A 23,353-nucleotide genomic window follows, 5' to 3' on the forward strand; every position below is an offset into this window, starting at 1 on the left:
CAATACAATCTATATTTCAGCTGTACATCAGAAGTAAGAATTTAAGGAGATATATAGGAAGATGGCTTCATGTAAAATCATGTGTAAGACATACTGTATCTTACACATGATTACTCTGTGTAAGATACAATATAATAAAGTAAGATACAGCATGCACCCATCTTACAGTGCAAGATGGGTGCATGCTATTCCACTGTTATTCATCATTTATACAGATCATATTATGAAGTGGCATTAAGTCTAATATCAGAATTAGAGATGCTAATCGCAACTCTTTACTTTATGCAGATAATGTTATACATTTAAATAATTCCAGTACAAATCAGCAGAATTCCTTAACTAGATTGAATAACTACAATAACAAATAATAAAATTAGTTTAATCCTTTTTCCAAGTGTGAGCAAACAAAGTTTGCGCCTGAAAGTATCTTCACGACTGGGGTAAGGTGGTACAAAGGATTGTACCACCTTGGAAAAAGGATTAAACTAATTTTATTATACTCCAACCAAGTGAAAAATAAACTTTCAACATCTTTCTCTAAATCCAGAGTAATTTATTAAAAAAGGGTGGCACACCATTTGGCAACTCCTATAGGTAGAGATGACCTGCTAATGCTTCTGCCTGGTATCTCCACTTGGGCCTGGTTCCCACTGAAGAGACCTCAATAAAGGTCGAAACTAGTCTGGGTAGTGGCCCTTCCCTTAATGCATAACATTAGACATATCCGCAAGGAGATGTGTTTTGCATTATAGGAGATACTGAGACAGGAGTGTTACTAGCTTGCTCCACCTTTGCAACGAGTTGCCCTGGTGTTGTACCACCTTACCCCAGTCCTGAAGATACTTTCATGTGCAAACTTTGTTTTCTCACACTTGGAAAAAGGATTAAACTAATTTTATTATACTCTAACAAGTGAAAAATAAACTTTCTACAATAGCAAATTTGGCATGAAGGTGGAAAATATCAACTGCATTCTAAATGGAGAACTTACAGACTAAAAATATTGTTGGCGGTGGGCAGTAGATGGCATTCTGTGTTAATGGTAGTAATGTCTTTGTGTGTAGATGGAGAATTAAGTAGCAGAGCCAGTGAGTTGGGCATAGTTGGAGGATTAAGTAGCAGGGAAGATAGTGAGATGTGTATAGTGGGGTAGACTGGAGTGCCCTCCCATGAGGGCACTCTAGTCTTGAAGGTGTCAGGTAATAATAATATAATAAATGTATTGAACAAGTAAAATATTTCAATAGAACAAGTAAAACTGAAGCAGGCAATATAGCTGTATTATAATAAAATATTTCAGCTATTTAGGCACAATTTTTAGTGATGCAGTAAATACAGCAGATGTGCACCATAATGAATACTACTAGAATTAAATAATGTGCTATAACAAACTACAGAAAAGTTCTGGCATGAGCCCTATAAAACCAATTCTATTTTAAGTTTCCCAATTACAAACAGCAAAAGCTCAAACTTTCATGTGGGAGAACTGAATTTCCTCATAATTAGTAGAGAAAGAAAATGGCAGGAAATTGTACATTGACAACAGAACAATTTTTATGTATGGCAGGAAGTATGCATAAAGGAAATGACTGGCAAGAAACAGGGCAGAGAATATTATGGAAAATACGGTAAATGAAATTATGAGAAAGAGGACAAACGAAATTGCATTAAACTGTACACAATGGCTGAACACAAAGGATTAGCAACACCCAAACATAAAGAGCACATAAAGCCACATGTGAAAAAGTAGAAATGCAAACAACATGGAAATTGTACAAGAAAGAACAAGAAGAGTATAAAATGTGAAAATGCAGAACTGATGTTTAGATTTGGAAATGTAATGTAACATTTCAAAATTAAATTAATCTCACTTACCTGAAATTTTCACAAGGAACTAAATATGCGCAGATGGTACCATTAAAATCAAAATGGTCTAAATCATAACAGTATTTTATCTTAATAAGGAATCATTTAACCACAAAATGACTTGTTACCTACACAAACTTCATAACTTTTATGAAATTTATAACTAATGCAGGCTGACTAATACTGACCAATGTTCATCACTTGTGTCCTTTGGAAATGGCAGTGACCAGTTATAAAGTTGATTGAACACTGAAGTTTTCAGGTTATTTTGGATTCTAATGGTACAGACTGACATACATTATGAAGATTTAAGATAATGAGATATTAATTCTGGATTTCATTTTTATAATTTCATACACTTCTAGTCTATTCTTTAATTCAGCATAAGTTACATGTAGACACAGTGCAAATATTTTTACACATTACAAATTAGCTACAGATATTTTGATTCACATATCATGGATCATCAGCATAACACAGTTCGAAATTAAAAAATTAAATAACAATGAAGGTGTACAGGGGTGCTTAAGGGTCAAAGCTGTATAACTGAGAGGAGACCTCCACATAGCCTTTAAAGGAATGCGAAGAACCGACCAGGGCTTCTGACCTAATGTCCAATCCTCACCTTCTCGTGGTGCACCCTGTTGGGTATCTACTTGGATACTGAACGAACGAGGATGGGCTAGCAATTTGGGATTTAGCCGACCAAATTGTATTCTTATTGGTTAAACCAAAATAAAAAATGATAGTACAACATGACAAAATTTCATGCTGGCTGGGGCGTCGCCCGGTTAAACAAGGCCCCCGTTGTTTTCGCCAGGGAACCAGGCCGAACAGCGATTAAGTCAGCTACTGGAACAAATCTGAAAACAAACCCCCAACTCAACATCACCAGAGTTAAAGATCGGTACTGTCAACGTAAGAAGCCTGAATGACAAAGAAATGGAGCTAGCTGAGGAATTAGATAAGTACCAGTTCGATATAAAAGGGGGTGACTGAAACAAAAAAAAAACCAAAACTGGTGAGATCTTTCTGGGCAATAAATACAAAATGTTATATTCAGGCAATGACAATCAAGGAAAAGAAGGAGTAGCCATAGTATTCGACACAAAATACGAAGCTAATCTTCTTGAATGGCAGTCAGTCTCAAGTAGAGTAATGTGGGCAAATATGAGAATGGGGAATGGACAATGAGACTTATTTGTGCCTATAGTCCCACAGAAGGTTCTACTAAGGTAGAAGTGGAGGAATTTTTTGAGACTTTAGAAAAACCAACTGACACAATGAAAAAGGAAAAGTTGGTCCTTGTTGGGGATCTAAATAGCAGAGTAGGAAATGATTGTGAGACATACAAAAATATTTTGGGAAAATTTGGAGAAAAGAGCAAAGCTAATAACAATGGCAAATATATGTTGGATTTCTGCTCAGGACATGGACTGGTTATTACTAACACCATGTTCCAACATAAAAATGTGCACAAATTCACATGGAGAGAAGAGGCTAGGAATAAGAAAAGTCTCATTGACTATGTTATTGTTGATAGTGATGTTTTCTCCCTGGTGCAGGACACCAGAGTGTACAGAGGATTTGAAATTGGAAGTGATCACTATTTAGCCTTGAGCAGGATAAAATTCAATTTCATATTGAAAAGAATAACATGTAAGAAAGTTTTAAAGCGAATAAAAGTTGAGCAGCTCTCAGATGTGAACTGTAGACTAAAATACACAAAGATTATTGAAGAAAAAATGAAAGAGTATGAGAACAGGAATCAAACCTTGGAGATTCAGTGGCAAACTCTGAAGAAAACATTGATTGATTCTGCCAGAGAGGCATGTGGTGAGGTTGTCTGCAAGGATAAAAAAATCAGAACTCCCTGGTGGACACAGGAAGTTAAAGAGGCAGTGAAGGAAAAGAAGAAAGCATATCAAAAGTTCCTGTCAAATAAGTCAGCTTGTGCTCTTAGAGAATATAGAGACAAATGCAAGAATGCTAAAGACTGTGTAAAACTAGCTAAACAAAAGTCATGGGAGGACTTTGGAAAGAATATAGAAAATAAATATCAAGAAGGTGGCAAAATATTCTGGAGGTTGTTGAAGAAGCTTAGGAATGGAGGAAAGAGTGCTGTAAAAGGAGTTAGAGATGATAAAGGTGACATGAAAACAGGAGAAAAAGATATCCTTGAAGTATGGAGTAATTACTTTGAAAAACTGCTAAATGAAACAAGCAGTGATGACAGCACAGTGACAAAAAACACTGACCAGACATGCAGTCAGGAATATATATCCATACTTGAAGTAGAAAAAGCCATCAAAGGCTTGAAATGTGAAAAGGCAGTTGGAGTAGATGATATTCGACCAGAAATGCTGAAGTATGGTGGTATAAGAGTCTTACAGTGGCTGCACTGCATAGTTCAGAAAGCCTGGACAGAGGAACAAATTCCCGATGATTGGAGTAGAGCTCTCATAGTACCCATATATAAAAAGGGAAATAAAACTGAATGTGAGAATTACAGAGGTATTTCCCTACTGAATGTTCCTGGCAAGATCTATGCAAGTATACTTGAGAAGAATTGTGGAAGAAAAGCTTGGTGAAGAACAAGCTGGATTCAGGCCAAACAGAGGCTGTCAGAATCAGATCTTCACTTTACGACAAATAGTCGAGAAAGCATGGGAATATAACAAAGATCTGTATTTAAGTTTTGTCGATTTGGAAAAGGCATATGATAAGGTGCCAAGAGAGAAGCTATTCAATACGCTGCAGTATTGCATTATATCAAGCAATACTTAGTCTTTATTTGAGTTGTAAGTCAGCAGTTAGAATTGAAGGAAGTACAAGAAGATGGTTTAATGTTAAATCTGGTGTGAGACAAGGATGTACATTATCCCCTCTGTTATTCATTATCTATATGGATCACATTATGAAGGAAAGTGGTATTAAACATGATATCAAAATTGGAGATGTTAATGTCAGCTCTTTGCTTTATGCAGATGATGTTATACTTCTAAATAAATCTGCTACAAGTCTGCAAGATTCTCTGACTATTCAACAAAAAACTTTCAACATCAATAAATTGAATAGTTGTTGTAATAGATATGGTATGAAGGTCAGCATTAAAAAGACAAAGACAATGAAAATAGGCAGAATCATTGAAAATGTCAGCTGTGCTGTAAATGGAGAACCTGTGTAACAAGTAAAACATTTCAGCTACTTAGGCACGATTTTTACTGAAGATGGTAAATTAAATATAGAAATAGACAACAGAATCAGCAAAGCTGGTATGGTGGGAAATCAATTGAATAAATTCATATGGAATAAGAGAGAAATTAGTCAGAACACTAAATTAGCTGTATACAAGACAGTGTTCAAACCAGTTTTAACTTATGGATCTGAGAGCTGGGTCAGAAGTAAAACACTTGACCAAAGACTAGAGACTGCAGATATGAGAGTCCTGAGAAAGATTATAGGTGTGAACAGATGGCATCAATGGCAATATCATATTAAAAACGAGGATATTAGGAAAGAACTTGATATTGTCAGCATCCAGGAATGCATTAGCAGAGCTAATCTCAGATGGTATGGTCACTTAAATAGAATGGGAGAGGAAAGATTAGCAAAACAAGTGTTCTCTGCCAAGTTGGCAGCAAAACGACCCAGAGGAAGACCAAGATATACGTGGATTGATAACGTATTGATACCTTAGACGATAGAAATATAAGATCTAATAATGTTGGAGTCTTGTAACAGACTGATTTGGAGGAAAATTGTAGATAGGAAGTTAGTAATGATATAATTTTTTCATGTAGTACTATCATATCCTGTACACCCCTTGTGGGTACATGGCAGGAATTTGATGATGATGATGATGAAGGTGTACAGAGAATGGAATCTTCTTATATGCAGTTGCAAGGCAACCTGGTAAAAATCGATACTATTAGGATCAAATGAAGTGTGTATGCATGTGATTTTTAAAAAAAATAATAAAATAAAATAAAATATGAAGCATGCATGTAATAAAAACCTTATACAGTTGAACTGTATAGTTCTTAATAATCATTTCTCTATATACTACCATTGTTTAATTTTTCCAGCTGTATTACACTGATGATGATCTACGATATATGAATTGAAATATTTGTAATCTATCTTATCTTAATTAAATAATTTTCAATGGTGTCTACATGTAACATGCAGAATTATGAATAATAGAGTTCTCTTAGTAAACATAGTCTATTATTTCTTGTCTCTAATTATTATTTGCATATGTATTTAGCATGTCATTTGTGTGCTTTATGTATGGTTCCTACAGTCCTTTATAATGGCAGGAAATGTACAATTTCCTGCCCCTCCTCTTTTTTTGTCACCATTCCTTTATTTCATGAAAATAAAGTTGGGGGGGGGGGTCAATCTCCCCCCCCCTAAATTCACTACAGCAAACTTTGCACCACAAGAGACCATTTCTTGGGTCTCTAGGTATTCCCTATAAATAAATTACTTAAGATAGATCACAAATATTTTGATCCATATATTGTGGATCATCATCAGTGTAATACAGCAGGAAAAATTAAACAACAATGTACTGTATAACAAAACACTATTACCTAAATCAATACTGTTCATTAAATGAACAGTATTGATTTAGGTAATAGTGTTCATTAAATGAACAGGAAAAAATGTCACAAACTTTTTCTGAAAAAGAAATGTGTTCAGTTTTCAGTGTTTGAAACACTGTCCATCTTGTTCTTCGGTATCTTCATTATGTCATTAAGAAACAATATTGAAGTATGGGAAGTAAAACTGTATATACTGCACAGTATTTTTCTGCTACACATACAGCAATATACCACTGAACAGTCCTTTCTCCTACTTTCTCTTTCTCGGAGAAAATGTTCATCAGGATAACACTTTGCATAATCAAGCTATGTTAGGAAGCATATAGAAGAGTGAGATAAATTAATAATAATGAAGATACCTGTAGTGAGAGTTCATACAGAAAGTATCTATAAGAATCTATAACAAAAAATTTTTTAAACTACCACAAGTGAAGACATGCTACTTGCATTTCATGCTCAAATGTTTAGCTTATACAGGACTTCATGGGCATGTTCACTTTGTTCGTATCAGATAAATGTTAACCTGCACACTTCCTCTTATATTTTACACAGACATATATATCACTGATCTGTTATCATTATCAATGTTTTCTCCAATGAATTTATTGTCATCAGCAATTTTCTTGATGATGACAATAAATTTAAGCTAATTGTTTAGCACATTACAGGGACAGAATAGCAAAATAAGCATTTTATGTATAGGCAATACTTAAAAAAAAAAAATTCTGTACAAAATGATTTATGAGAAAAAAAATGAACAGAAACAAAAAACCTACCATTAATTAATGGTATGCCTTGATGCTCTTCGACAACAGCACGATTAAGACTGGATTTTCTCTTGAAACTTTTGTCTTTCATTTTCTCTCCAAACAACGTTACAGAATCAGAACCTTCCCCACTTTCTGTTATTCTATCACTTTCATTCTCCTTATTTTTGCTAAAGCAAATCTAGAAATAACATAATATATAAACATCAAAATTATGGTGAATAATATTAGACTACATTAAAAATTTAACCACATACAAGGTGATTTTTTATTCATCAATTTCCTGTACTTAAGTAAAATAATCAGTATGAATACCATTGTTAACTACACTGCTCAAAACAATTAAGGGATATTTTAGTTTCTGTTGGATAATTATAAATTTGTGCAAATAATTATAAGTATTGAGTGCTTCATACATGAATGAATATTTCTTACTTATGGATAGGGTGTAATTGTTGAGATATTGTTTAAATAATCGATATTTATTAAAAATTTAACAAATTATACATTTTAGCATGAAAGAATTTTAACAAAAATAGCCAAAAACGCTTTTGTTCATTTTTAATAGGGCATATGGTCTCCATTTACAGCCAAAACAGCGGTATATCTTGATTGAATGGACTGGATAAGATGATCAAACAATTCTTGTGAGATATTTCTCCACTCTTCTGTGAGAGCAATTTTGAGTTCTCGAAGTTCCAGAACCTTCGAGTTCTGGAATGAATGCAAACCATCGGTCTTTGAGCATATAAATCTATGGTATGAAGACAATTCCGTACTACTTGTGTCGATACCAGCCTCCCTGTTGCTGCGAAGTTGTGCTGCGTTAAATGTTTGATTTCAAATGTTGGAGTTGTTTGTGATGGGTGACCTTGTCTTCGGCAAACATTTCCTGTCTCCAGAAAGCGATTCCAAATGCATGAAATTACGCTTTGAGATACACAACATGCTTGAGTGACAACTTGCTGCATTTGTCCAGCTTCTAATCAACCAATGGCTTCAAGCCATGAATTCCAGGATATCATGTTGTTCTGTCATTTTTAACAGAATAATGGGTGATAGGTGACACAAGTTTACAAATGAAGTGATAATTATGCACTGTGGAAGTGAGCGCAACAAGCTACGCTTTTATAATCCCCCCCCCACATGCTAACACAACTAAGACACTTTTAGACAGGTCTTAACATGATTTTGTATGCAGTTATGTGTTCTACACTGTTGCATATTAAGAATATTTTAAAATAAATGTGTTACATTTGTAAATTATTATTATAAATTTATAATTTACTAGAAAAACAAAATATCCCCTAATTGTTTTGAGCAGTATATTAACAACATTAATGGACATGAAAACTATGTTCCACAAAATGAAACAAATTTTTCATGTCTTCCTCTGCATGAAATGAGTCATATCTAGTTAATGAAATTCTGGAATACAAAATTGGCACCTGTGAAAACAAATTATGTTTCGCTTTTATGCCCTTTGCTTTTAAATCATAAATTACACACATACTGTTCTCAAACAATGAGGTATTCTAAATGAAAATAGTCACCATTATCATTTTCTGACATTCATCCACAGGGGTGAGGAATCATATTATAATAGTCCAACACAGAGTTTCAATACTGGCTTCTTATCAATTTCTTTAGCATTAGGCATTTTAGGCCATCTTTTGGGCCTCCAAATACAGTCAGCTCTTAGATTTACATCACTGTCAAAAAGAGCATGAAACACCTATACCTTAATCTTCCTTTGAGTGTTTGATGCTCTTTTTGACCTATACCTTAATCTTCCATTTTTACTTTAAACTAATCTAATTATCCCAGATAAGCTCTGCTTTCACATTCTTAAACATTAACCATGTTGAGTTCTTTTCTGATATCTTCACTTTTAATATGGTTATACCACGGATGACATCTGCTTTTTTTTTTTTTTTTCAAAAAAAACGGGGGTAAAATAGAGATAAAAATATATGGAAAAATATGCTGACTAAAAACCGAAAAATTCGTATTAAGGATGAACTACAAAATTTAAAAAAGGGGGGAAATAAAAAGATAAAAAATGGGAGTTTTCAACTTCAGAATTCATGGGCAGAGTAGAGTGTATGTCGTGTCGGCTTTATATTTGCATCAGATTTTCTGCAGTTGCTTTCTATTGGTGAGAATCTTGGCCTAACTGGCATTTTGTGGAGCTGCCAATTCTCTGAGATTACATAGGGCCAAGTTAACGTTTATGGAATTTATGTCACATTTAATGGCTATAGTTTCTGATATCCTTAGCATTGTTTCATCATTCTGTATGTCTAATATGATGGCTTTATCAAGTTGCAGTATGCTTCTGTTCAAGCAGGTAAATTGCAATTTGTTTTCCCGTTATTTGGTTTTTTGTTGTGGAAAATTTCCAGAATAATAATAATCAAAAATTATTTTAAAAAAATAGAAACCACAACATTCGTATTAGAATTATAATGCCAATAACATAAATAAAAAACAAATTTATTTCAAAAATCAACACGTTAAAAAAAAATTATTTATATTACTAATTTTTTTGTCCAAGATAGATCCAATTCTTACTAAATAGCTTAAGGAAATTACAACGTACAATAGAATATATATTAAAATAAATTTTAATACACTTCCAATATTTCAACAACGTCACGTTGCCATTATCATAGGAACTTAAATACAAGACACGTGCACACAAGCACAACACACAGTAAATGAGGAACGAAACAGGTAGCTATTCTTTCTCCTAAAAGCTGATGGTGCCCCCAGCGGACAATGTTGGTATTCTTGTCCGATTGGGCTGAAGGTCTTCTGATGTAGGTTTCCCAAATTTGGGGCAGTCTCATGCAACCAAATTTTTAGGTTTGGATTGTTTCTTAGGGCTGAGGCTGATTCCATGAATAGTCTTTCGTATTTGAATTTACTATGGTGTATTATCGTGGCTTTCTTCCACCATATTCTATGGTGGGAATCCAGCACATGGTCTGCAAGACCAGAGTGGCTGTATTGGTGAAACCAGATGCAGTCCTTGTATTCTGAAATTCTGATATTAGCTGTCCTGCCTGTGTGGCCAAAGTAGGACAGCTTACAGCTGCAAGGGACTTGGTATACACCAGTTAGGTCTAGGGGGAGTGGTTGGTGTTTAGTGAAGCAGATAAGGGATGCCAATTTTCTATAGGTTGTAACAAGAGGTCAAGTCATGTTTTTTTAGGATTTTTGTAATTTTTTCCGAGGTGCCTCGGATATAGGGAATGGTGATGGAGTTAGAATAATCCTTGTTGTGAAAGTGTGTGTGTGGGGGGGGGGGGTATTGATTTCAATATGTTTTGGATTTTTCACTCCTCCTCCACTCCTCCCCATTCATAAATGTCCCACTCAAAGAATCCTTAGAGCTAATCCAAGCTAAACTTCCTCCCGAAATCACAGCCCTATTTCAGTTCACAATGAACTCAGGCTATTTTGTTTGGCAAGGAAAATTCTACAAACAAATAGAGGGGACAGCCATGGGTCCTCCACTCTTCCCACCCTTGACCAACTGTTATATGGAGACTTTTGAAGAGAAAGCCTTAAACTCTGCCCCACAAAAACCAACTATATGGCTTCGCTATGTTGATGATGTGTTCGCTATTTGGCCACATGGCTCCTATGCACTCCCCTTCTTCCTAACATGCTTAAACAACCAACACCGCAGAAGTAAGTTCACCCTGGAAGAAGAAAAAAACAACTGCCTTCTTTTCTTAGGCACACTAGTCACCTGCCAGCCTGATGGAACCTTGGTATTTTCAGTTTATAGAAAACCCACCCATACAGGCAGATACATTCACCAACAATCTCCCCCCCCCCCTCACAACAATATGGAGTCATAAAGACACTACACAACAGGGCCAAACTTATCTGTTCAAATAACAATGCCCTTACCACAGAACTAAACCACATTGTCAACACTTTCTTAGCCAATGGCTACCCCCAAAAAAATCCAAAACATATTGAAATCAATAAACCACAACCCCCGCCTCCCCCTTTGCAACGAGGATTACTCTAAATCTGTCACCATTCCCTATATCCGAGGCACCTCAGAAAAAATTACAAAAATCCTAAAAAAACATGACTTAACTTCTTGTTACAGACCTTATAAAAAATTGGCATCTCTTATCCGCTCCACTAAAGACCAACCACCACCCCTCTAGACCTACCTAGTGTATACCAAGTCCCTTGCAGCTGTAAGCTGTCCTACTTTGGCCAAACAGGCAGGACAGCTAATTTCAGAACACAAGGACTACATCCAGTTTTTTCACCAATACAGCCACTCTGGTCTCGCAGACCATGCACTGGATTCCTGCCATAGAATACGGTGGAAGAAAGCCACGATAATACACCATAGTAAATTCAAATATGAAAGGCTATTCATGGAGTCAGCCTTAGCCCTAAGAAACAATCCAAACCTAAACAAATTTGGTTGCATGAGACTGCCCCAAATTTGGAAACCTACATCAGAAGACCTTCAGCCCAATCGGACAAGAATACCAACACTGCCTGCTAGGAGGCAGCATCAGGACTTTTAGGAGAAAGAATAGCTACCTGCTTTGTTCCTCATTTACTGTGTGTTGTGCTTGTGTGCACGTGTCTTGTATTTAAGTTCCTATGATAATGGCAATGTGACGTTGCCGAAATATTGGAAGTGTATTAAAATTTATTTTAATGTATATTCCATTGTACGTTGTAATTTCCTTAAGCTATTTAGTAAGAATGTATAACCAACGTCTAAGCCTTTCCACGAGAATTAAGATAGATCCAAATGGTCCAACATTGAATGATCTACAAAAGATGCATTGCATATTAGAGAGAAGGTATTTAGAAAAAAGACTTCTCTGCTTTCTAAATACCAAAGAAGTCTGGCAATAACTATTTTCTCTAACATCTTACAAATACAGTTGGTTAGAGCAGTGGATCAATAATTGTTTGCTTGAGTGGCTCCTTTCCTGGTTTTGGGATGGCAATGATAACTGACTTATGCCAAGAATCCAGAAACTCCTCCATAAGTATTCTGTTGTATATTAAGAGATCCACAGAAGATGCTTTATCATCCCATAATGAATGTCATCAGGACCTACTGCACTGGGATGAGATTGTAAGAGAGCTCTTTTTAGCTCCTCCTTAATGACTGATTGATTGTACGGCTCTAACCCTTTGATAGAAAAGTTTAGCTACTGTTTCAGTTGTTATTCTTTCAATATTAAAAATTCAGGAGGATAAGAAGCTGTTGCTGAGACACTAGCAAAATTTTCTTACAAAGTGTCTGCAACAGCTTTGGGATCAGTAACAACACATCCATTATTCTCCAAGTTAGACAATGGTGGTTTCACTTTTAATCTACCTTTCATTTTCTGTATTTTATCCCATACCATTTTTCCAGTAGTTGTTTGATTAATCTAAGATGTAAATTGGATCCAAGATTGTTTTTGACTCTGACTTCTCAGATAATGTGCTTTGGCATGATCACATTTAAAAGCTATTAAATTTGATATAGTCGGGTATCTACAAAATATATCCCATGTTCTTCCTCGATCTTTTTGACAGCCTGGGTTCAACCAAGGTTTTGGATAAAAAGTGGAAATCAAGATACTGTTTTTGGAACTGTGGCTATTGCTGCCTGATAAATACCATCTGTTACACACTACACAGCTTCAATGACAGGTGTTTAACTAAATGCTTCAACATTACATTTTGCAAAATGGGAACATGTACTTGTCGGCTGTACCCATTTCACACATCGACATTTGTGTAGAACACTGTTTCTGTGAAGACACACTGCAAATAACATGAAAATGATTGCTTCCATAGATGTTCTCTTCGACATCCCATATGAGCAGTGGAAAAATGGCAGAGGTCAGATTGTAAGATTAATTGCAGAATACAAGCAGGTAGGCATACGGAAGAAGATATTCACTTCATTATTAAGAAGGGAGAGGTCATGAATGTTGGGCATTTGCTCAATGATAGAACCTTGTGCATTCGTGTTGTGTCCATTATAGCCACCCATGAGAAGTATGGGGTGCGGCATAACTCAACCTGGTGGTAAATGAATGGGACATGCTGTAATAAGAAATCCTATGGAGAGGTGAATCACTACTGTTTCCAGAGCAGCATTGAGCTGAACATGATGAAAAGGAGTATAATTGCCCACTAAGATAGCTACTCCACCATGAGCAGGACCATCTCCAGTTATGTCCTGAGGTAGGGTCCTCTGCAAACAGAAAGGCTTGTGTTTCTGTAGCAAAATCTTAACATCATTGATATGCTGGTGAAACCTTCTACTGTTTTGGCTTTGCAGACTTGTCCTATATCCAAGAGGTTCCGGTTTATATTTATCAACTGATTTTGAGAAGTGTGGACAGCCAGTGTCCATCTCTTTCTTTAGAAAAATATTCAATACATCAGATGTGTGAGATCATCTGGAAAGTCTAATTTACTTTCAGTGGCTACTAAAGTATTCATTTTTTCTGTATATATGCAGTGGGGGGGGGGGGTGTCTTTAAGTGATGCTCTTGCCATAATTTTTTTGACAAGTGGATTCTTATCAAATGGCAACATTGAGAGTTGTGAACTTACTTTTTTGCATCTTGATATATTTTGTTCTGTTTAATTCTTCTGTATTTTTTTCTCATCCTTCCATTTCTAACATGCATGAAAGAGCAGGCTGGATGATCTCCCTGAGAATTGATCCATTTGGCTTTCTTTGCAGAGCAAGACTTGTTATCATGCTCTGTACTGCCTATCGTGACTACTACCTATGTCACCTGACATAGGTAGTGGTAGGTTGTTGGCTGACATTTTATCCCCTTTCTTTGGAATGAGCTGGATGTGGGCCACTTTCCAGATGCCAGTCGAATAGGATAGATTGAAGAGGCAATACAGAATAGTTGTTAGTTCTGGGACACAAGTTTTTAACACAACAGGTGGGATGCCATCAGGAGCAGATGCCTTGTTTGTGTTCAGGTGATTAAGAATTCTTTAGATTTATTTCTGGCAGAAGACAACTGGGTGACATGAAGTGAGTGGTTCTTGGTAAGGTGGGAGGGCACTTTATTCTGGTTATCAACAGGAATTTGTAGGGAAGAGTAAAGACAGTAGGTTGATCTTGTCTTTGGATGCAGTGGCTATGGTACCATCTGGATGTGAGAGTAAAGTTAACATAGGTGAATAAACTGTCCATGCAGTTAGCTTAGTGGCTATGCGCTTCGGAACCATATGCGTGGGGAAGGAATGCCCTAGGTTCGATTCCTGTCGACGATGACGTGAGGAGCTTAAGGATCTTCCTCAGCTGTAGCCAAGTTAGCCGGTCTTGGGAGAGGACAGCAGGGTTCCCCCCCCCCCCAAGTTTATCTGGGTTTTTCATCCAGCAAGCAGACCAACCGGCCCTGTGAACACACACACACACACACACACACACACACACATGGATACAGACACAAATACTTAAGACAATCCCTACAGCCATAGGTCTGAATTGTCAGCTATGCCGGTCCTGAGCGCAGATAAAAATGGGGGGGGGGGGAATTGAGGTAGTGCCATATCTCCCCGTAAAAGAGGCTCACGGCTGTTGAATCACCATACAAAATGAATGAATGAATTATAAACTAATATAATTTTTAAATAATGGCTTCACACATGTAAGAGAAAACTAAATATAATTTACTACTCCTATATATTTCACTCAAAATGTTGTGAGATTCTTTCAGGAAGAAGGCAGAAGAACTGGTAATAACATTTAAATTCTGAATACAAGAACAAGTCACACAGTATGCATATAATATCAAGTGTCTCACTTGCAGCTGTGCAGTAGGAGGAAACACTATTAGGATTCAGAGACCTGGGAATAGATGTATAATTAATTAATTTTAAAAATTATGAACAATTAACAGCGTCACCTCCCAAAATTTAAAGATAGGCATACAGTCAGTCCAATTAAGATTAGGATGGTCACATAAGGCTTCACACATTTCAAAAAATACACAATCAAATTTGAACCTACTGTAGTGTAGCATCTTGGTGGAGTTCCAGTGAGGTCTATGGCTAGTGTCGACTGCATGAGAAGCAAGATTTGCACCTTCAGATTCCAAAAATCTGAAGCAGAACAGCCAGTCTGTCCAAAGTAGCAAAGATGACAAGAACAAGGTATTTATTTAATAAACACCAGGCAAAGACAGAGGTGATAATATATCTATCTTTGATCACTGGTGTGGTAAAAAAAAAATGACAATGTCTGGGCTGGTTTGAGGATGGTATACAGAAATTATACCTGTGAAGGGCCCTTGCTATTTGTTCGAATGTTCCTTTAAGGTAAGGTATGCTGATCCTTTTAAGATCAGATTGCAATCTGGAAGAGGAATGATAATTATCAAATATTTTCTGTATCAAGGTCTGACTGTATCCATTAAGTAATAGAGTAAGTTGTATTTTATTTAATTCTAATACAAGAGTCTCAGAAGAAGAAATTGTATCTAATCTTAATTGGACAGACTGTATGCCAATCTCTAAGTTTTAGAAAGTAATTGCTGTTAATTGTTTAGAATTTTTTTAATTAATTAATTATACATCTATTCCCACATCTCTGAATTCTAATAGTGTTTCCTCCTACTGCACAGCTGCGAGTGAGACATGTGATGTTAGATGCATGCTGTATGACTCATTCTTGTATTTCAGAATTTAAATGTTTTTACCAGTTCTTCTGCCTTCTCCCTGAAAGAAGCTCATGACATATTGAGCAAAATATATAGGAATAATAAATTATATTTAGTTTTCTCTTACATGGAGCTGTTATTTAAAAATTATATTATGTCTAATGCATGTCTCCATTTAACTTCTAGTAAATCATTAAAAAATGGGGACAGGGGAGAAATCCTTAGACAAGTACATTTTTTACATGGTGTGTAGTTCCGCATAATTTGTCAAGCCCTGCACATAGAAACAAATTTATTTTGGTAACATTTGTGCAATACTTTTTATATGCTCTTGAAATTTTGGTAACATCTCTCATAGGAAGAGAAATCATATTAGTGCATTATGCATGTAAGTGGACTATACATGGTGAAGGTTCATGAGTGAATCTGGATATCTTTTTTTTTGTTTTCTTTTTTCAAATAAGAATTGTTTCTGAATCAGAATTATTAATAAGCATTTACATGCACAGTTTTTTTTGAAACTCCTCAAAAAAAGAAAAAAAATTGAATCATACTATGAGTAAAGGATCATTCAAAAATGGGAAAAAAATAAGCTGTTTGTGATGTAACCCAGTCTCAACTATTAAAATGTGCTTCATTGATTAAAAAAAGCAAAAGATCAAATAAACTTTCTGTCACTGTTATTTTCTTTTATAAAAGCTTCCTTTTTTCTTCTCTCCTCCTAATCTTATTTTACTAACTTAGCATTCTTTCTCACATCAAAAGAAATTACTAATCTTTGCTACATCCTCACATCTGATGTTCCTCTTTGATATACCCACAGTAAGAATCTTTGCTTCAGAATCAATAATAAATATTTACATCAATATTCATTTATATGATTAATATTACTGATTATTATACATTTCCCAACTATACAAACCATTACCTGACTTCTTTCATTATCTGTGAAAGAGAGAGGGGAATGATGACCATCACCATCTGATGAATTCAATGCTTGACCTCTTAAGCGCATACTATTTTTTCTTACAAAGTTATCTTTAAAAAAGGGAAGGAAACAAAAATATATCAGATATCAGTTAACCACTATATCAAATAACTAACACAACTGCTAAAAGAAATGTCCTGATATACAACAATACCTACTAACTTTCTATTCAAAGTCTAGTCATTAATTTATATCCTGTGTGCTGTTGTCATTACCAGATCCATAATTTAAAATATCCATCCTTGACTTCCCCAAGTTAGCCAGTCTTGGGCATGGGCAGTAGGGTTTTTTCCGCCAGTTTATCTGGCGTTTTTCATCCCACAAGCAGGCAAACCGGCCAGCTTGTGGGATGAAAAAAACATACACCTGTGAACATACACTTCTACATCCAAAAATATATCCCCCAGCAGCAGACTAGGCAGCAGGTCAGTTGGGAGTAGTACTAACAAGTAGTCGCATCTAAGTAACACGCGGACCTTGCATAAGAAGCGGGAATAACGCGTAGTGAAGAAGAAGAAGAATAGTATTATTATTATTATTATTATTATTAATAAAAATAATTACCTGTTATAATCAAATAATCTGCATTTCCTAAATCTAACTTTTACTAAGATTAGTAAAATAGTTAATCTTAATCTAACCTAATCTTATCACCATAGTCTGCTATGTTTGCCAACTGCAGGTAACCCCTAGATATAGGCAGGGTTTCCTTTACTAACTTTAGGAAAGTTTTGAAACAAATTCTTTTATATGATCTTTCCAATCAGTTGAGCTGCTGGTTTAAATTATGACCAAAGCAATTAAGATTGAGTCCATATTATGTTTTTTTCTTTTAACTGAGACATAAGCTGGCATTGTAATAAAAAAATTAAATACAGATTACTTAGGTAAACAAAAAATCTAAATTTATTCAAAGAGTAATTGTTCAGCATGTCAAGTATCTGCAATATCATTTAAAAATGGAACAATAAGATATGCATAAATGATAGAGCAATAAACAACATAGATAATCAACTTGCAGTAGACTAGACACTCTAATTGTAACTGAAGTCACAGCAATGTTTAGTGAAAGTTACACACATAAAGATAATGCAGATAATTAACGTTAGGTAATATGGTTTCCAGCAAGGAGTCTTTCCATGAAGAATCTGCTATTATGTAAGATTTCAGTATTTTTGTAGCAAAGTGTGTGTGTGTGTGTGTGTACGCATGTATATGTCTGTGTAAAGAAGATAACATGTTCCATAAGCTCATACTGTTTCAGTTTATAGCATTTAACATCATTCTGCTATCCTTGCAAGAGCTGTAAATCTCCCAGGCTAGCTAAAGTGCAAGTATCTAAAAAACAAAAACACCAAGGATAAACTTCCTCAGTTAATCCTTCAAAAAACCAGAAGTGAAAAAAGTGAAGTTACATTCTTCTCTTAAGAGGATGAAATGTAACTTCAAAATCAATCTTAGTAATATACTAGAGATCCAAAAACATAAGGTGGTCACACTGCTAACGTCTTCTTGAGCTGAAGATTTTTTTTAAATGTTATTCCCATCTTATCATCACTAATTTTACCAAAATACAGCAACTAGCATGTGCAGGATATTTGATATACTCCTGGATGCATCTAACGAGGGACTAGAGAAGGAGTTAAGAAATTAAATTCTCACTCTCCATTAATCAATCAAAAGCAGAATTAGTTATGCTAACACATACCTGGGTGGGAAAAGTTCAGAGGTAGTGTGCTGGTTGAATTTATTGCTAAAAAGTTTTTAAATAAGGCTCTGGAGGTATAGAATGGTGATGACTCCTTTAAAGCAAATAATGTCTTGCTATTTGGGTTTTAGTAAAACTAATATATTTTCTTTTGTAACCACTATCATACATGTGGCTTCTAATGCATGGTTGCTGGACTATCTCAGTTATATAAACTGTCCTAATTTTTGGTCCTAGAGCAACAGTTCCCAATTGCTGAGTCAAACTTAGTTTTTTTTAACTTGTCAAGCCATGAGCTGACTAATACTAGACACCATTGTCCTAGAATACTGTTTATAGAAATTTTTGGGTGTGGTAGGTAACATTATGACAAAAAAAATCTAACTCTTAATGACTTTCAAAACTCCTGACCTGGTATACTGAAAGGTAGCCATTCTTTAAAACTGGACACTTTAATCAATTTAAATGTTACACATAAGAAATTATGTTGGATATCATCATCAAATTCCTGACATGTACCCTCAAGGGGATATACAGGATATGATAGTACCACATGAAACTTATATCAATACTAACTTTCCTAGCTACAATTTTCCTCCAAATCAATCTTCTACCTTGTCAAGACTCCAACATTATCAGATCTTATATTTCTGTCTTCTAAGGCACTTTTTACTGAATCAATCCACCTATATCTTGGTCTTCCTCTGGGTATTTTTCCTGCCAACCTATCAAAGAACACTTGTTTTGCTAATCTTTCTTCTCCCATTCTGTTTAAGTGACCATAACACCTGAGATTAGTTCTGTTAACACATACCTGGATGCTAACAATGTCAAGTTCTTTCCTAATATCCTTAATATGATATTTTATATAATTTTTTAATCCTAATATTTTTAATATGATATTGCCACAGATGCCATCTGTTCAGATCCCTTATCTTTCTCAAGACTCTCATATCTGCAGTCTCTAGTCTTTGGTCAAGTGTTTTATTTCTAACCCAGCTCTCACATCTGTAAGTTAAAATTGATTTGAATACTGTCTTGTATACAGCTAATTTAGTGTTTTGACTAATTACTCTCTTATTCCATATAAATTTATCCAGTTGACTTCCTACCATATGAGCTTTGTTGATTCTGTTGTCTATTTCCATATTTAATTTACTATCTTCATTAAAATCATGCCTAAGTAGCTGAAATGTTTTACTTGTTCTATATTTTCTCCAATCACAATGCAATTGATATTTTCAAGGCTTCTGCCTATTTTCATTGTCTTGTTATTGCTGACTTCATACCATATCTATTACAACAGTTATTCAATTTAGTCAGGGAATCTTGCAGACTTCTAGTGGATTTATTTAGAAGTATAACATCGTCCGAGTAAAGCAAAGAGCTGACATTAACATCTCCAATTTTAATATCAGGTTTAATACCACTTTCCTTCATAACACGATCCATATAGAGATAATGAATAAGAGAGGGGATAATGTACATCCTTGTCTGACACCAGATTTAACACTAAAGCATCTTCCTGTACTTCCTTCGCTAACTGCAGACTTACAATTCAAATAAAGACCAAGTATTGCTTGATATAATGTCCCAATATATCAACCATACAACTGTAGCGTTTTGAATAGCTTCTCTCTTGGCAACTTGTCATATGCCTTTTCCAGATCTACAAAACTTAAATACGGATCTTTGTTATATTCCCATGATTTCTCAACTATTTGTTGTAAAGTGAAAATGATCCTGAGAGCCTCTATATTGTTGAATTAAGCTTGTTCTTCACCAGGCTTTCCTTACACAATCCTTCTCAACTACCATGTGTCCACCATGGAGTTCTGATTTTTTTATCCTTGTAGACAACCTCATACATGCCTCTCTCTGGCTGAATCAATCAATGTTTTCTTCAGGGCTTGCCACTGAATCTCCAAGATTTGGTTCCTGTTCTCAAACTCTTTCATTTTTCTTGAATAATGTTTGTGTATTTTAGTCCAAAGTTCACATCTGAGAGTTGCTCGACGTTTATTTGTTTTAAAACTTGTTCTTACATGTTCTTCTTTGCAATATGAAATTCAGTTTTATCCTGCTCAAGACTAAATGATGATCACTTTCAATTTCAAATATCCTCTGTACACTCTGGTGTCCTGCACAAGGGAAAAAACATCATCATCAACAATATATATAGTCAATGAGACGTTTCTTATTCTTTGCCTCTTCTCTCCATGTTAATTTATTCACATTTTTATGTTGAAACATTGTGTCAGTAATAACCAGTCCATGTCCTGAGCAGAAATCCAACAGGTATTTGCCATTATTATTAGCTTTGCTCTTTTCTCCAAATTTTCCCAAAATATTTTTGTATGATTGACAATCATTTTCTACTCTGCTGTTTAGATCTCCAACGAGGACCAACTTTTACTTTTTCATTGTGTCAGTTGCTTTCTCTAAAGCCTCAAAAAATTCCTCCACTTCTACCTTAGTAGAACCTTCTGTGGGACCATATTCACAAACAAATTTCATTTTCCAGTTCTCCATTTTGATATTTTCCCACATCACTCTACTTGATATGAACTGCCATTCATGAAGATTAGCTTCATATTTAGTATTGAATACTATGGCTACTCCTTCTTTTCCTTGATTGTCATTGCCTGAATATAACATTCTGTATTCATTGCTCAAAAAGATCTCACCAGTTTTTTTCTTTTTTTTTTTTTTTTTTTTTTTTTTGTTTCAGTCACTCCTATTATGTCAATCTGGTACTTATCCAATTCCTATTATGTTGGATATTAGAAGACGAATATGTCAAAGTACTCTTCATAAATGATTTGAAGATAAGTTAATGGCTGATATTAGCGTACTAAGCCTAAGCACTAAAATAAGACCATTAATTTAAGAGGAAGGGAATATTTTTAAGTTTTGCAGATCTCGAAAAAGGCATATGACAAAGCGCAAGAGAAAAGCTGTTCAAAGCACTATGATTATATAGTGTAAAATGACATTATATGGAGCAATACATTGCCTATATTTCAGTTGTAAGTCAGCAGTTAGAATTAAAGGAAGTCAAGGAAGATGGTTTGATGCAAAAAATTAGATGCACCCTACTTCCATTGTTATTCATCATTTATGTGGATTAGACTATAATATATACCTTTTAAGTGTATAGAGCATGAAATGATGACAAAATTAAATGCATAAACCTTTATCTACCATAATATCATCAACCTCATTAATGTTGTGTTGTCATTACTTTGTTCATCACGCTTCAACATCTCAATTCTCCTCTTAGCATCTTCTCTGATAGAGAAACTACAGAATTGATGCACTAGTGTCATCTTTCAGGAAATGGGAGGAATGAACTTTTGTTCTAGAGGCATTAACCACCTCACCGGCCATTATGGATCAAATATGCATCATCATACTCTTCGTATCCATCATATATCTCAACGTAATATCAATGATATTATAATTTTAATATGCACTTCGCATCCATTATAAACTTGACGTCTATAGACGTCTTTGCCGGTAGCATGGTTAATAAGACAGAAAAACTCAAATCTCAGCAATACTTCTGAATTGTTAAATGTAATAAATTAGATAAATAGTTTTATAACTGCTCTCAAATAACTTTGAGCACAATTATCATCAGTACATACACCAAAATTTGAGTAATCTCATAACTTTACTTCATAAATTGTTTTAGCAATCTTTCCCATTTTCTTTACATTCTGAAGTCATTCATCTCCTAAATATCACATATTTCTTCTGCTGAATGTTGTATTTCCTAAGAAATCAACTGAGAAGTAACTTTTGTATTATTTAATAATCACCACAAAATCATGTGATCATAGTAGTGAGCAGGAGAGCAAACTATGAAGGTAGTTTATCCAATGTGCAAGGCTCAGAAAAACAATTTTATTACAAAAAGCAGGCATACAGTGAATTCATTATCTATGTATAGTACCGTCTACTTGGTAAATTGTCAAAATCACTGCCATTTAATCCCAATATTGTTACCATAAAGGGAGAATAGTAATGGCTCCATATTCCATGCCTGGAATATGGAGCCATTACTTTCTTCCTTTTCTTGATAAACCCAAGAAAAGGAAGCACAGTGAGCTGCAAACTAAGTTTTTAAGTTAGAGAATGAACTAGGAAATCAGGCTCTTAATTTTAAATATTATCAGTTATATAGTTAGTTACTCTATTGTTGATACCACCGTAATTATATAGCATCAAATGGCACAATGGAGCAATACTGCCTATATTTCAGTTGTAAGTCAGCAGTTAGAATTGAAGGAAGCTGAGGTGGAAGGCACATTACTCACAACCTACCTTCACATTATTAAATCCATCATCCACACCACACCACACTAGCTACTGCCCACTAATAGTATTTTTTTGCCTTATGCATGTTTTTTCATTGAACCTATATGCAGGATGCCTCCCTGTGAGATTGGCTAACAGATCAACTAAAAAAAGTCCATAAAGATTCCTGTTGACATGAGAACTGAACTCCAATCATTTCTAATCGAAGGTTACAATATCCTGTCATTTCTACAACCATCAGTCAAGTGTTTTACACTTCACAAAAATTAGCAGTAAGCTTTCAACAACACATTTTCTAAGTCTTAAATTATATGTATATTTATGTATTTCACACAAAAATCATATGAAATAATGCATACGAAATAAGATACCATTTCTGAAATCCGAAATAAATCAGAATCCAC

The 23,353-nt window shown here is 35.0% G+C and overlaps 1 protein-coding gene across 3 annotated transcripts in view; it reads right to left on the bottom strand.

Annotated features, from left to right (window-relative positions):
• Positions 1-23,353, bottom strand: part of LOC150109453 (uncharacterized) — a 710,474-nt gene that overhangs the window by 360,125 nt on the left and 326,996 nt on the right. For all 3 annotated transcript variants that reach the window (XM_090413228.1, XM_090413221.1, XM_090413233.1), the window contains exons 7-8: positions 16,859-16,968; positions 7,253-7,424 (exon numbers count right to left, since the gene is read on the bottom strand). In XM_090413228.1, the coding sequence (XP_090269354.1) occupies positions 7,253-7,424; positions 16,859-16,968 (282 nt within the window). The remainder of the gene's footprint in view (positions 1-7,252; positions 7,425-16,858; positions 16,969-23,353) is intronic.

The sequence above is a fragment of the Typopeltis vanoorti genome, chromosome 2 (assembly GCF_054136105.1).
Source record: "Typopeltis vanoorti isolate ZY-2024b chromosome 2, IOZ_Tvanoo_1.0, whole genome shotgun sequence".
Lineage (NCBI taxonomy): Eukaryota > Metazoa > Arthropoda > Arachnida > Uropygi > Thelyphonidae > Typopeltis > Typopeltis vanoorti.